The sequence below is a fragment of the Gobio gobio genome (genome assembly GCF_949357685.1).
Source record: "Gobio gobio genome assembly, chromosome: 3".
In the NCBI taxonomy this organism is placed as follows: domain Eukaryota; kingdom Metazoa; phylum Chordata; class Actinopteri; order Cypriniformes; family Gobionidae; genus Gobio; species Gobio gobio.
Genome location: NC_137099.1, coordinates 23,705,027 through 23,718,671, shown reverse-complemented (window position 1 = coordinate 23,718,671; position 13,645 = coordinate 23,705,027). Strand labels below are relative to the sequence as shown.

Here is a 13,645-nt window from a genome sequence, read left to right as displayed (position 1 = left end):
GACAGGAAGGGGAAAAGCTGTTGAATGAAAACACTTTCTGTTTATCCAGTTGGTTCCTAGTACAGAGCTGCTGACAGACACACACTAATACACACACAAACACACACATTAACACAAAACACATCCTTATTTTACACACATGCATAGTACGATATGCAAAACATATTTAGTACGTGTTCTAGTAATAGCTGCAACTGTTTCCAAGTCATTGGTTTTGTCTTTGCATTATATTTTATATGAATTTTAGATATGTATTTTAATTCAGTGAGAAATTATGCAACAGAACTAGTGTAAATTTGATCAAGACACACACACACACACATAAGTTGACAGGCACATGATTGTGTTTAAATGATTAAACAAGTGTTCAACCCCACAGATGCCCCAATTTACATGTGGTGTGTGTGTGTGTGTGTATGTGTGTGTGTTTGAGACTGTGTGTGTACAGATGAGAAATTGTGGCATATAAAATATTAAAATTGCATTTATACATAATGCAGCACTAACCAGACTAGACACACCAGAATTCTCTCTCTCTCTCTCTCTCTCTGTCTCTCTCTCTCACACACACACACGTCTGGTTCGCTATCTTTGTGATGACTTTCCATAGACGTAATGGTTTTTATACTGTACTAACTGTATATTCTATCCCCTTACACTAACCCTACCCATCATAGAAAATGTTCTGCATTTTTACATTTTCAAAAAATCTCATTCTATGATTTATAATTTTGTTTCCTCATGAGGACCTCAATTTAGGTCCCCACGGTGACACGAGTCCCCACAAGTCAGTGTGCCGTCAGGTTGAAGTCCCCACTGGGATAGAAAAACATGAACACACACACACACAGAAAATGACTGTACGAAAAACTGTTTTGGTCTGTGTAACTTTATTTGAGCAAATTATATGTATACTGTAAAAAACAAACAAACCAAAAAGTGTTATCTCTATGACAACAGCTGGACAACACTGATTAAGGTGGTTCCTTTGACCTCTGTAACTGATCATAAACTCATTCAACCAAATAACTTTTTTTTTCCAGAAAACACCACAATGTCCATAGAAGGAAACTAATATTTTCATATGCACATTATGAAAAAAAATCTGACAGAAAATTCAAAAAGCACTGAGAGGGTTGAGGAGAATAAGTGACAGCAGCAGCATCTATCATATGATTTGTCGTCTACAGTAACATATGCAAACTAACTAATCATGTCCACTTTCTCCTATAGACAAAAACAACAGGGAACGTGACTCAAAATCCTCTCATTTTTTAGATTCATATGGCAGTCAAGTTCTACATTCTAACACTAAATATCTCTTTTCCCCCAGACCCCTTTTCCACCCGTTCCTCCGTGTTGCGTCAAAGGCACCTCATGCCCAAGGACTGCCGAAGTATTCACAAGATAAGTATGTGTGTGTGTGCGTAAGCCTCTGTAAATAGTATGACTCTGTCCTCTCGTAACATCGACTGCAGTCACATCTATTTTACTGTGTGGTCACTCCAGGCCGTTTCAAACAAGTTTGCTCTAGAATGTCCACCTTTACATTTCAAATATTGATACATTTTGATGATTCATCTGTAGTTTTAAGTATTAATTCTGCTAATGATAAAAAGTATGATATATCAATGTAGGCATGTGATTAATGGCGAACCGTTACAAGACAAAATGTGTAAAAATCAACGATAAGCCATCATGGCATGACTGTAAAATCACATCCTAGCAGGTGTAAAGAGTTACGGAGTGAGTTGCTCATGGAATCATGCCTTCAGGTGTGTGTGTACGCATGTATTTTGAATGTGTATTTGTGTGCATGTTTATAAGTGCAAACATTTAACCCTCATTTATCTCTCATCAAACTCGCTTATGAATTCCTGAACTTCTAGGTCTGTCAATATACTTATTCACTTTGGATGAATATAAGAAATGTAACAAAAATGAAACGTGGTTATTGAGTATTGGTATTAATTTTGTACAAATGTTATACAGCACAAGGGGTAGATGAACCCTTTAGTAATGTTAGTACTGCACTCTGCCGAGGTCACCTAGAAACGTGCTTTAAGACCAAATGAAAGTCTGTTTTTTATTTGGTTCCTTCTTTTTTAAATGATTTAATATACTTAAAAAAACAACAACAAAAAACGGATTATGACAGGTACCCATACTCATCATCTTGTTCATATTCATCATCATCATCATCTCCCATCTCTTCATCATTTACAACATCACCATCCTCATCGTCTGAGAGTAGAGAGTCACCACTGCCAAAATCTCCGGAAGACTCCGCGGCTGAAAGGAAAAACAGTAGCTCTTTTGATTTCTTTAGCTCTTAAAATTAACATATTTCATTGCTGTTCTTGAAAGAAATTAATACTTTTATTCAGCAAGGATACATTGAATTGATCAAAAGTGACAGTAAAGACATTTATAATGTTACGAAAGATTTCTATTTTAAATACTATTCTTTTGAACTTTCTTTTTATCAAAGAATCCTGAAGAAAAATGTATCACAAAAATCTTAAGCAGCACAAATGTTTTCAACATTGAAAATTAGAAATGTTTAACCAATCATCTAACAGAGTATGCCATTTTCAATATTCTCTTTATGTTTCATGAGGTAATATGCAAATCTGTAGCCATACACACAGAACGCATTCTTTTGTTTTGTCTACATAATTGATGTCAGTCTTAAACCTTAAACCCAAGGACTCCATTTGGTTCCGTTTCATCTGGTGTAATTGATATTGAGCGCAAGAACTAATACTCTGTGAATATTTTCACAAATACTTATAGTTTGATGATCAGGATACTTAAATGCATTGTAAAATTCCAGATTGTAGGATTGTTTTTAATTATCTACAATGGCGGTATTTCACAAATACCTAGAGTCCGAGTCGAGACCGAGTTCAGAGAGGGTTGAGTCAGAGTCAAGACCGAGTTCAGAGCGGGCTGAGTCCGAGTCGAGACCGAGTGCAGAGAGGGTTGAGTCCGAGTCAAGACCAAGTTCAGAGAGGTCTGAGTCCGAGTCGAGACCGAGTTAGTGAAGACCGAGTTCAGAGAGGGTTGAGTCCGAGTCGAGACAGAGTTCAGAGAGGGTTGAGTCCGAGTCGAGACCGAGTTAGTCAAGACCGAGACTAACAGAGAGGGCTGAGTCCGAGGGCTGAGTCCTGAGTCCGGGTTGAGTCCGAGTCAAGACCATGTTCAGAGAGGTCTGAGTCCGAGTCCAGACCGAGATAGTGAAGACCGAGTTCAGAGAGGATTGAGTCCGAGTCGAGACAGAGTTCAGAGAGGGTTGAGTCCGAGTCAAGACCGAGTTCAGAGAGGGCTGAGTCCGAGTCGAGACCGAGTTCAGAGAGGGTTGAGTCTGAGTCAAGACCAAGTTCAAAGAGGCCTGAGTCCGAGTCGAGACCGAGTTAGTCAAGACCGAGTTCAGAAAGGGTTGAGTCCGAGTCGAGACCGAGTTCAGAGAGGGATGAGTCCGAGTCAAGACCGAGTTCAGAGAGGGCTGAGTCCGAGTCGAGACCGAGTTAGTCAAGACCGAGTTCAGAGAGGGTTGAGTCCGAGTCAAGACCGAGTTCAGAGAGGGTTGAGTCCGAGTCGAGACCGAGTTCAGAGAGGGTTGAGTCCGAGTCAAGACCGAGTTCAGAGAGGGCTGAGTCCGAGTCGAGACTGAGTTCAGAGAGGGTTGAGTACGAGTCAAGACCAAGTTCAAAGAGGGCTGAGTCAGAGTCGAGACCAAGTTAGTCAAGACCGAGTTCAGAGAGGGTTGAGTCCGAGTCAAGACCGAGTCCAGAGAGAGTTGAGTCTGAGTCGAGACCGAGTTAGTCAAGACCGAGTTCAGAGAGGGTTGGTCCGAGTCAAGACCGAGTTCAGAGAGGGCTGAGTTCGAGTCGAGACCGAGTTCAGAGAGGGTTGAGTCCGAGTCAAGACCGAGTTCAGAGAGGGCTGAGTCCGAGTCAAGACCGAGTTCAGAGAGGGTTGAGTCTGAGTCAAGACCAAGTTCAAAGAGGCCTGAGTCCGAGTCGAGACCGAGTTAGTCAAGACCGAGTTCAGAGAGGGTTGAGTCCGAGTTGAGACCGAGTTCAGAGAGGGATGAGTCCGAGTCAAGACCGAGTTCAGAGAGGGCTGAGTCCGAGTCGAGACCGAGTTAGTCAAGACCGAGTTCAGAGAGGGTTGAGTCCGAGTCAAGACCGAGTTCAGAGAGGGCTGAGTCCGAGTCGAGACCGAGTTCAGAGAGGGTTGAGTACGAGTCAAGACCAAGTTCAAAGAGGGCTGAGTCCGAGTCGAGACCAAGTTAGTCAAGACCGAGTTCAGAGAGGGTTGAGTCCGAGTCAAGACAGAGTCCAGAGAGAGTTGAGTCTGAGTCGAGACCGAGTTAGTCAAGACCGAGTTCAGAGAGGGTTGAGTCCGAGTCAAGACAGAGTTCAGAGAGGGCTGAGTTTGGGTCGAGACAGAGTTCAGAGAGGGTTGAGTCCGAGTCAAGACCGAGTTCAGAGAGGGCTGAGTCCGAGTCGAGACCGAGTTAGTCAAGACCGAGTTCAGAGAGGGTTGAGTCCGAGTCAAGACCGAGTCCAGAGAGTTAAGTCTGAGTCGAGACCGAGTTAGTCAAGACCGAGTTCAGAGAGGGTTGAGTCCGAGTCAAGACCGAGTTCAGAGAGGGCTGAGTCCGAGTCGAGACCGAGTTCAGAGAGGGTTGTTTCTGAGTCAAGACAGAGTTCAGAGAGGGTTGAGTCCGAGTCAAGACCGAGGTCAGAGAGGGCTGAGTCTGAGTCGAGACCGAGTTCAGAGAGGGTTGAGTCTGAGTCAAGACAGAGTTCAGAGAGGGTTGAGTCCGAGTCGAGACCGAGTTCAGAGAGGGCTGAGTCCGAGTCGAGGCCGAGTTAGTCAAGACCGAGTTCAGAGAGGGTTGAGTCCGCGTCAAGACCGAGTTCGGAGAGGGTTGAGTCCGAGTCAAGGCCGAGTTCAGAGAGGGCTGAGTCCGAGTCGAGACCGAGTTAGTCAAGACAGAGTTCAGAGAGGGTTGAGTCCGAGTCAAGACCGACTTCAGAGAGGGTTGAGTCCGAGTCGAGACCGAGTTCAGAGAGGGTTGAGTCCGAGTCAAGACAGAGTTCAGAGAGGGCTGAGTTTGGGTCGAGACCGAGTTCAGAGAGGGTTGAGTCCGAGTCAAGACCGAGTTCAGAGAGGGCTGAGTCCGAGTCGAGACCGAGTTAGTCAAGACCGAGTTCAGAGAGGGTTGAGTCCGAGTCAAGACCGAGTCCAGAGAGTTAAGTCTGAGTCGAGACCGAGTTAGTCAAGACCGAGTTCAGAGAGGCTTGAGTCCGAGTCAAGACCGAGTTCAGAGAGGGCTGAGTCCGAGTCGAGACCGAGTTCAGAGAGGGTTGTTTCTGAGTCAAGACAGAGTTCAGAGAGGGTTGAGTCCGAGTCAAGACCGAGGTCAGAGAGGGCTGAGTCTGAGTCGAGACCGAGTTCAGAGAGGGTTGAGTCTGAGTCGAGACCGAGTTCAGAGAGGGCTGAGTCCGAGTCGAGGCCGAGTTAGTCAAGACCGAGTTCAGAGAGGGTTGAGTCCGCGTCAAGACCGAGTTCGGAGAGGGTTGAGTCCGAGTCAAGGCCGAGTTCAGAGAGGGCTGAGTCCGAGTCGAGACCGAGTTAGTCAAGACAGAGTTCAGAGAGGGTTGAGTCCGAGTCAAGACCGACTTCAGAGAGGGTTGAGTCCGAGTCGAGACCGAGTTCAGAGAGGGTTGAGTCCGAGTCAAGACCGAGTTCAGAGAGGGCTGAGTCCGAGTCGAGACCGAGTTCAGAGAGGGTTGAGTCCGAGTCAAGACCGAGTTCAGAGAGGGCTGAGTCCGAGTCAAGACCGAGTTCAGAGAGGGTTGAGTCTGAGTCAAGACCAAGTTCAAAGAGGCCTGAGTCCGAGTCGAGACCGAGTTAGTCAAGACCGAGTTCAGAGAGGGTTGAGTCCGAGTTGAGACCGAGTTCAGAGAGGGATGAGTCCGAGTCAAGACCGAGTTCAGAGAGGGCTGAGTCCGAGTCGAGACCGAGTTAGTCAAGACCGAGTTCAGAGAGGGTTGAGTCCGAGTCAAGACCGAGTTCAGAGAGGGCTGAGTCCGAGTCGAGACCGAGTTCAGAGAGGGTTGAGTACGAGTCAAGACCAAGTTCAAAGAGGGCTGAGTCCGAGTCGAGACCAAGTTAGTCAAGACCGAGTTCAGAGAGGGTTGAGTCCGAGTCAAGACAGAGTCCAGAGAGAGTTGAGTCTGAGTCGAGGCCGAGTTAGTCAAGACCGAGTTCAGAGAGGGTTGAGTCCGAGTCAAGACAGAGTTCAGAGAGGGCTGAGTTTGGGTCGAGACCGAGTTCAGAGAGGGTTGAGTCCGAGTCAAGACCAAGTTCAGAGAGGGCTGAGTCCGAGTCGAGACCGAGTTAGTCAAGACCGAGTTCAGAGAGGGTTGAGTCCGAGTCAAGACCGAGTCCAGAGAGTTAAGTCTGAGTCGAGACCGAGTTATTCAAGACCGAGTTCAGAGAGGGTTGAGTCCGAGTCAAGACCGAGTTCAGAGAGGGCTGAGTCCGAGTCGAGACCGAGTTCAGAGAGGGTTGTTTCTGAGTCAAGACAGAGTTCAGAGAGGGTTGAGTCCGAGTCAAGACCGAGGTCAGAGAGGGCTGAGTCTGAGTCGAGACCGAGTTCAGAGAGGGTTGAGTCTGAGTCAAGACAGAGTTCAGAGAGGGTTGAGTCCGAGTCGAGACCGAGTTCAGAGAGGGCAGAGTCCGAGTCGAGGCCGAGTTAGTCAAGACCGAGTTCAGAGAGGGTTGAGTCCGCGTCAAGACCGAGTTCGGAGAGGGTTGAGTCCGAGTCAAGACCGAGTTCAGAGAGGGCTGAGTCCGAGTCGAGACCGAGTTAGTCAAGACAGAGTTCAGAGAGGGTTGAGTCCGAGTCAAGACCGACTTCAGAGAGGGTTGAGTCCGAGTCGAGACCGAGTTCAGAGAGGGTTGAGTCCGAGTCAAGACCGAGTTCAGAGAGGGCTGAGTCCGAGTCGAGACCGAGTTCAGAGAGGGTTGAGTACGAGTCAAGACCAAGTTCAAAGAGGGCTGAGTCCGAGTCGAGACCAAGTTAGTCAAGACCGAGTTCAGAGAGGGTTGAGTCCGAGTCAAGACCGAGTCCAGAGAGGGTTGAGTCTTAGTCGAGACCGAGTTAGTCAAGACCGAGTTCAGAGAGGGTTGAGTCTGAGTCAACACCGAGTTAAGAGAGGCCTGAGTCCGAGTCGAAACCGAGTTAGTCAAGACCGAGTTCAGAGAGGGTTGAGTCCGAGTCGAGACTGAGTTCAGAGAGGGATGAGTCAGAGTCAAGACTGAGTTCAGAGAGGGCTGAGTCCGAGTCGAGACCGAGTTAGTCAAGACCGAGTTCAGAGAGGGTTGAGTCCGAGTCAAGACCGAGTTCAGAGAGGGTTGAGTCCGATTCGAGACCGAGTTCAGAGAGGGTTGAGTCCGAGTCAAGACCGAGTTCAGAGAGGGTTGAGTCCGAGTCGAGACCAAGTTAGTCAAGACCGAGTTCAGAGAGGGTTGAGTCCGAGTCGAGACCGAGTTCAGAGAGGGCTGAGTCCGAGTTGAGCCCAAGTTAGTCAAGACCGAGTTCAGAGAGGGTTGAGTCCGAGTCAAGACCGAGTTAGTCAAGACCGAGTTCAGAAAGGGTTGAGTCCGAGTCAAGACCGAGTTCAGAGAGGGTTGAGTCCGAGTTGAGACAGAGTTCAGAGAGGGTTGAGTCCGAGTCAAGACCGAGTTCAGAGAGGGCTGAGTCCGCGTCAAGACCAAGTTCAACGAGGCCTGAGTCCGAGACCGAGTTAGTCAAGACCGAGTTCAGAGAGGGTTGAGTCAGAGTCGAGACCGAGTTCAGAGAGGGATGAGTCCGAGTCAAGACCGAGTTCAGAGAGGGCTGAGTCCGAGTCGAGACCGAGTTAGTCAAGACAGAGTTCAGAGAGGGTTGAGTCCGAGTCAAGACCGAGTTCAGAGAGGGTTGAGTCCGAGTCGAGAACGAGTTCAGAGAGGGTTGAGTCCGAGTCAAGACCGAGTTCAGAGAGGGCTGAGTCCGAGTCAAGACCGAGTTCAGAGAGGGTTGAGTACGAGTCAAGACCAAGTTCAAAGAGGGCTGAGTCCGAGTCGAGACCAAGTTAGTCAAGACCGAGTTCAGAGAGGGTTGAGTTCGAGTCAAGACAGAGTCCAGAGAGAGTTGAGTCTGAGTCGAGACCGAGTTAGTCAAGACCGAGTTCAGAGAGGGTTGAGTCCGAGTCAAGACCGAGTTCAGAGAGGGCTGAGTTCGAGTCGAGACCGAGTTCAGAGAGGGTTGAGTCCGAGTCAACACCGAGTTCAGAGAGGGCTGAGTCCGAGTCAAGACCGAGTTCAGAGAGGGTTGAGTCTGAGTCAAGACCAAGTCCAAAGAGGCCTGAGTCCGGGTCGAGACCGAGTTAGTCAAGACCGAGTTCAGAGAGGGTTGAGTCCGAGTCGAGACCGAGTTCAGAGAGGGATGAGTCAGAGTCAAGACTGAGTTCAGAGAGGGCTGAGTCCGAGTCGAGACCGAGTTAGTCAAGACCGAGTTCAGAGAGGGTTGAGTCCGAGTCGAGACCGAGTTCAGAGAGGGATGAGTCAGAGTCAAGACTGAGTTCAGAGAGGGCTGAGTCCGAGTCGAGACCGAGTTAGTCAAGACCGAGTTCAGAGAGGGTTGAGTCCGAGTCAAGACCGAGTTCAGAGAGTGTTGAGTCCGTGTCAAGACCGAGTTCAGAGAGGGTTGAGTCCGAGTCGAGACCAAGTTAGTTAAGACCGAGTTCAGAGAGGGTTGAGTCCGAGGCAAGACCGAGTTCAGAGAGGGTTGAGTCCGAGTCAAGACCGAGTTCAGAGAGGGTTGAGTCCGAGTCAAGACCGAGTTCAGAGAGGGTTGAGTCAGAGTCAAGACCGAGTTAGTCAAGACCGTGTTCAGAGAGGGTTGAGTCCGAGTCAAGACCGATTCAGAGAGGGTTGAGTCTGAGTCAAGACAGAGTTCAGAGAGGGTTGAGTCAGAGTCAAGACAGAGTTCAGAGAGGGTTGAGTCCGAGTCAAGACCGAGTTCAGAGAGGGTTGAGTCCGAGTCAAGACTGAGTTCAGAGAGGGTTGATTCTGAGTCAAGACAGAGTTCAGAGAGGGTTGAGTCTGAGTCAAGACCGAGTTCAGAGAGGGTTGAGTCCAAGTCAAGACCGAGTTCAGAGAGGGATGAGTCCGAGTCAAGACCGAGTTCAGAGAGGGTTGAGTCCGAGTCAAGACCGAGTTCAGAGAGGGTTGAGTCCAAGTCAAGACAGAGTTCAGAGAGGGTTGAGTCCGAGTCAAGACAGAGTTCAGAGAGGGTTGAGTCAGAGTCAAGACCGAGTTCAGAGAGGGTTGAGTCAGAGTCAAGACCGAGTTAGTCAAGACCGAGTTCAGAGAGGGTTGAGTCCGAGTCAAGACAGAGTTCAGAGAGGGTTGAGTCAGAGTCAAGACCGAGTTCAGAGAGGGTTGAGTCAGAGTCAAGACAGAGTTCAGAGAGGGTTGAGTCAGAGTCAAGACCGAGTTAGTCAAGACCGAGTTCAGAGAGGGTTGAGTCCGAGTCAAGACAGAGTTCAGAGAGGGTTGAGTCAGAGTCAAGACCGAGTTCAGAGAGGGTTGAGTCAGAGTCAAGACAGAGTTCAGAGAGGGTTGAGTCAGAGTCAAGACCGAGTTCAGAGAGGGTTGAGTCCGAGTCAAGACAGAGTTCAGAGAGGGTTGAGTCCGAGTCAAGACAGAGTTCAGAGAGGGTTGAGTCCGAGTCAAGACCGAGTTCAGAGAGGGTTGAGTCTGAGTCGAGACCGAGTTCAGAGAGGGTTGAGTCCGAGTCGAGACCGAGTTCAGAGAGGGCTGAGTCCGAGTCGAGACCGAGTTCAGAGAGGTCTGAGTCCGAGTCGAGACCGAGTTAGTCAAGACCGAGTTCAGAGAGGGTTGAGTCCGAGTCAAGACAGAGTTCAGAGAGGGTTGAGTCAGAGTCAAGACCGAGTTCAGAGAGGGTTGAGTGAGAGTCAAGACCGAGTTCAGAGAGGGTTGAGTCAGAGTCAAGACCGAGTTAGTCAAGACCGAGTTCAGAGAGGGTTGAGTCCGAGTCAAGACCGATCCAGAGAGGGTTGAGTCTGAGTCAAGACAGAGTTCAGAGAGGGTTGAGTCCGAGTCAAGACCGAGTTCAGAGAGGGTTGAGTCCGAGTCAAGACAGAGTTCAGAGAGGGATGAGTCAGAGTCAAGACAGAGTTCAGAGAGGGTTGAGTCCGAGTCAAGACCGAGTTCAGAGAGGGTTGAGTCCGAGTCAAGACTGAGTTCAGAGAGGGTTGATTCTGAGTCAAGACAGAGTTCAGAGAGGGTTGAGTCTGAGTCAAGACCGAGTTCAGAGAGGGTTGAGTCCAAGTCAAGACCGAGTTCAGAGAGGGATGAGTCCGAGTCAAGACCGAGTTCAGAGAGGGTTGAGTCCGAGTCAAGACCGAGTTCAGAGAGGGTTGAGTCCAAGTCAAGACAGAGTTCAGAGAGGGTTGAGTCCGAGTCAAGACAGAGTTCAGAGAGGGTTGAGTCAGAGTCAAGACCGAGTTCAGAGAGGGTTGAGTCAGAGTCAAGACCGAGTTAGTCAAGACCGAGTTCAGAGAGGGTTGAGTCTGAGTCAAGACAGAGTTCAGAGAGGGTTGAGTCAGAGTCAAGACCGAGTTCAGAGAGGGTTGAGTCAGAGTCAAGACCGAGTTCAGAGAGGGTTGAGTCAGAGTCAAGACCGAGTTAGTCAAGACCGAGTTCAGAGAGGGTTGAGTCCGAGTCAAGACCGATCCAGAGAGGGTTGAGTCTGAGTCAAGACAGAGTTCAGAGAGGGTTGAGTCCGAGTCAAGACAGAGTTCAGAGAGGGTTGAGTCCGAGTCAAGACCGAGTTCAGAGAGGGTTGAGTCCGAGTCAAGACAGAGTTCAGAGAGGGTTGAGTCCGAGTCAAGACAGAGTTCAGAGAGGGTTGAGTCCGAGTCAAGACAGAGTTCAGAGAGGGTTGAGTCCGAGTCAAGACCGAGTTCAGAGAGGGTTGAGTCTGAGTCGAGACCGAGTTCAGAGAGGGTTGAGTCCGAGTCGAGACCGAGTTCAGAGAGGGCTGAGTCCGAGTCGAGACCGAGTTCAGAGAGGTCTGAGTCCGAGTCGAGACCGAGTTAGTCAAGACCGAGTTCAGAGAGGGTTGAGTCCGAGTCAAGACAGAGTTCAGAGAGGGTTGAGTCAGAGTCAAGACCGAGTTCAGAGAGGGTTGAGTCAGAGTCAAGACAGAGTTCAGAGAGGGTTGAGTCAGAGTCAAGACCGAGTTAGTCAAGACCGAGTTCAGAGAGGGTTGAGTCCGAGTCAAGACCGATCCAGAGAGGGTTGAGTCTGAGTCAAGACAGAGTTCAGAGAGGGTTGAGTCCGAGTCAAGACCGAGTTCAGAGAGGGTTGAGTCCGAGTCAAGACAGAGTTCAGAGAGGGATGAGTCCGAGTCAAGACCGAGTTCAGAGAGGGTTGAGTCCGAGTCAAGACCGAGTTCAGAGAGGGTTGAGTCCAAGTCAAGACAGAGTTCAGAGAGGGTTGAGTCCGAGTCAAGACAGAGTTCAGAGAGGGTTGAGTCAGAGTCAAGACCGAGTTCAGAGAGGGTTGAGTCAGAGTCAAGACCGAGTTAGTCAAGACCGAGTTCAGAGAGGGTTGAGTCCGAGTCGAGACCGAGTTCAGAGAGGGTTGAGTCCGAGTCAAGACCGAGTTCAGAGAAAATCCATAAACAACATTAGAACTTAATTTGATTAACTTTTTAGTTACAGAGGGCGTGAACACAAAAAAGTGGCTGCAGAAACATTGCTGCCTTTTTAATGCAATGTGAATGTGCCAAAGGGAGAGAGGACGGGTGCCCTTGTGTCAGACATTTTTGGGGGGAGATGCTCAGCGTTGAGACTATCATTTGTCATCATATCTATATTCATTTTATTATTTAATTAAACAAGATTTGGTTTTCTCTGTGACATTTTTGTCTGACTTTGTAAACAGTAAATATATTAAAATGACACAGTTGAGACAAATAATGTAGCAATGTGACTTTCTGGAAAGTGGGATCACTACAGGTTAATGGCAGGTGGACACAGCGTGAAATAGAAGTGAGAACAGGGGGGTCACAGGTGTGGGAGAGAACCTGGTGGGAGTCTTTGCACTAACGTTAGTCTCAAGTCATGTGTAGTTGCGCTCAAGAAAATCACCAATCATTGGACGTGTCAATCAAACATCAATTTAAAGAATTATTAACATAGAGTAATAATCATGAAATATTTTGAATGGGACTCGAGTGGACTCGGGAATAAGTCCAATTCCTAATATGTTCGAGATATTAGGCAAGAATACCAAGTCCAAATGCACACAAGTCCATGACAAGACCAAGACCATTAAAATATGGTCTCTTTCAAGACCGAGTCCAAATCTCGAGTACTACAAAAACTGGCATGAGTCCTTCTGGCCATACAACAACGACATTTCCAAATAATCACATTATATCTAAACAAAATGTGGACAAAAATCCACTAAAAGAACTTAACAACAATACAAAATCAATGCAAATACTGAAACATCCCTATAAGCCTTCACTGTGTCCTAACCACGTGAGAAAAAGGATCTTTTCCATGTTAATCAGCCGTGATTCCATTTTATAAACAGTTTTTATTTCTGCAGCACTGTGGCTGGAACAACATACAAAGTATGACAAGTGCAGATTATGTGCTTTATTTAAAGTAAACAATTTAAAGTGAGTGTGAATAAAATTCTGACCTTTTATAGAAATAGCCTTACTGAAAGCAACAATGGATAATTCACCTTAGATCTTGAAAATAAATTAAACAAAACAACTATGTTCATACTGTCAACTCAAGGTGAGCAAACAAGTGTATTCTATGATAAAAAAATAGTTTCAGTCACAAAATTGTTTAATCATGCTAAAATGGTGTAAGATTTAGGAATTCGATATTGTACTTCTTCATTTCGTTGCGAATGCAGTCAGTGAGCTTGCAGAGAGAGCCCACCCACGCGCTCTACTCACTGCATGAAAACACTGAAATCCGGCACTATCCGGGCATGGTATACTCCTGTGTAATTTGATGTTTACCGGATGTATGTGGGAAAAAGCGGATCAGAGTAACACGGAACAGTATATTTCCAGAAAAACCCGGAAACCTCACGTATGCGGACGTATACAGGAATCCGTGAAATTTCACGGACATATACAGCTGAAACACTGCTGGGTGTGCTAGGACTGAAGACTGTTAGGTGTGAAGAAGACCTTTCATATGTTAATGACTGACACTTGTGCTGGCTGTTCTCAGAGGGAGGGGGGCAGGGGAGCACTTCAGGATTGAGAATTATCTCTGGTCTACTGTAGGACACAGCAAACAAGCTTTTTGCACAGAAAAAAGAATTCTTAAGGCCCTGAAACACTAAACTGAACTAGCAATGACTAAAGCCGACTGTGGGGTTGGTTCACGTTGCCTGGGTCTGGGTCAAACCATCAGAATGGTGTGTCAGGGCCTTAAAGCCACTGCATGAAAAGAGTCTCTTAATCAAATATTTTTTATAAAAACAGTAAAAAATAAAAACCCTGTCTGAACATATA

The 13,645-nt window shown here is 47.6% G+C and overlaps 1 protein-coding gene across 2 annotated transcripts in view; it reads right to left on the bottom strand.

Annotated features, from left to right (window-relative positions):
- Positions 1 to 871: 871 nt before the first annotated feature.
- Positions 872 to 13,645, bottom strand: part of spock3 (SPARC (osteonectin), cwcv and kazal like domains proteoglycan 3) — a gene marked incomplete at its 5' end in the record, with an annotated part of 68,531 nt that continues 55,757 nt past the window's right edge. For both annotated transcript variants that reach the window (XM_079812241.1, XM_079812240.1), the window contains one exon: positions 872 to 2,292. In XM_079812241.1, the coding sequence (XP_079668367.1) occupies positions 2,150 to 2,292 (143 nt within the window). In that variant the 3' untranslated portion in view covers positions 872 to 2,149. The remainder of the gene's footprint in view (positions 2,293 to 13,645) is intronic.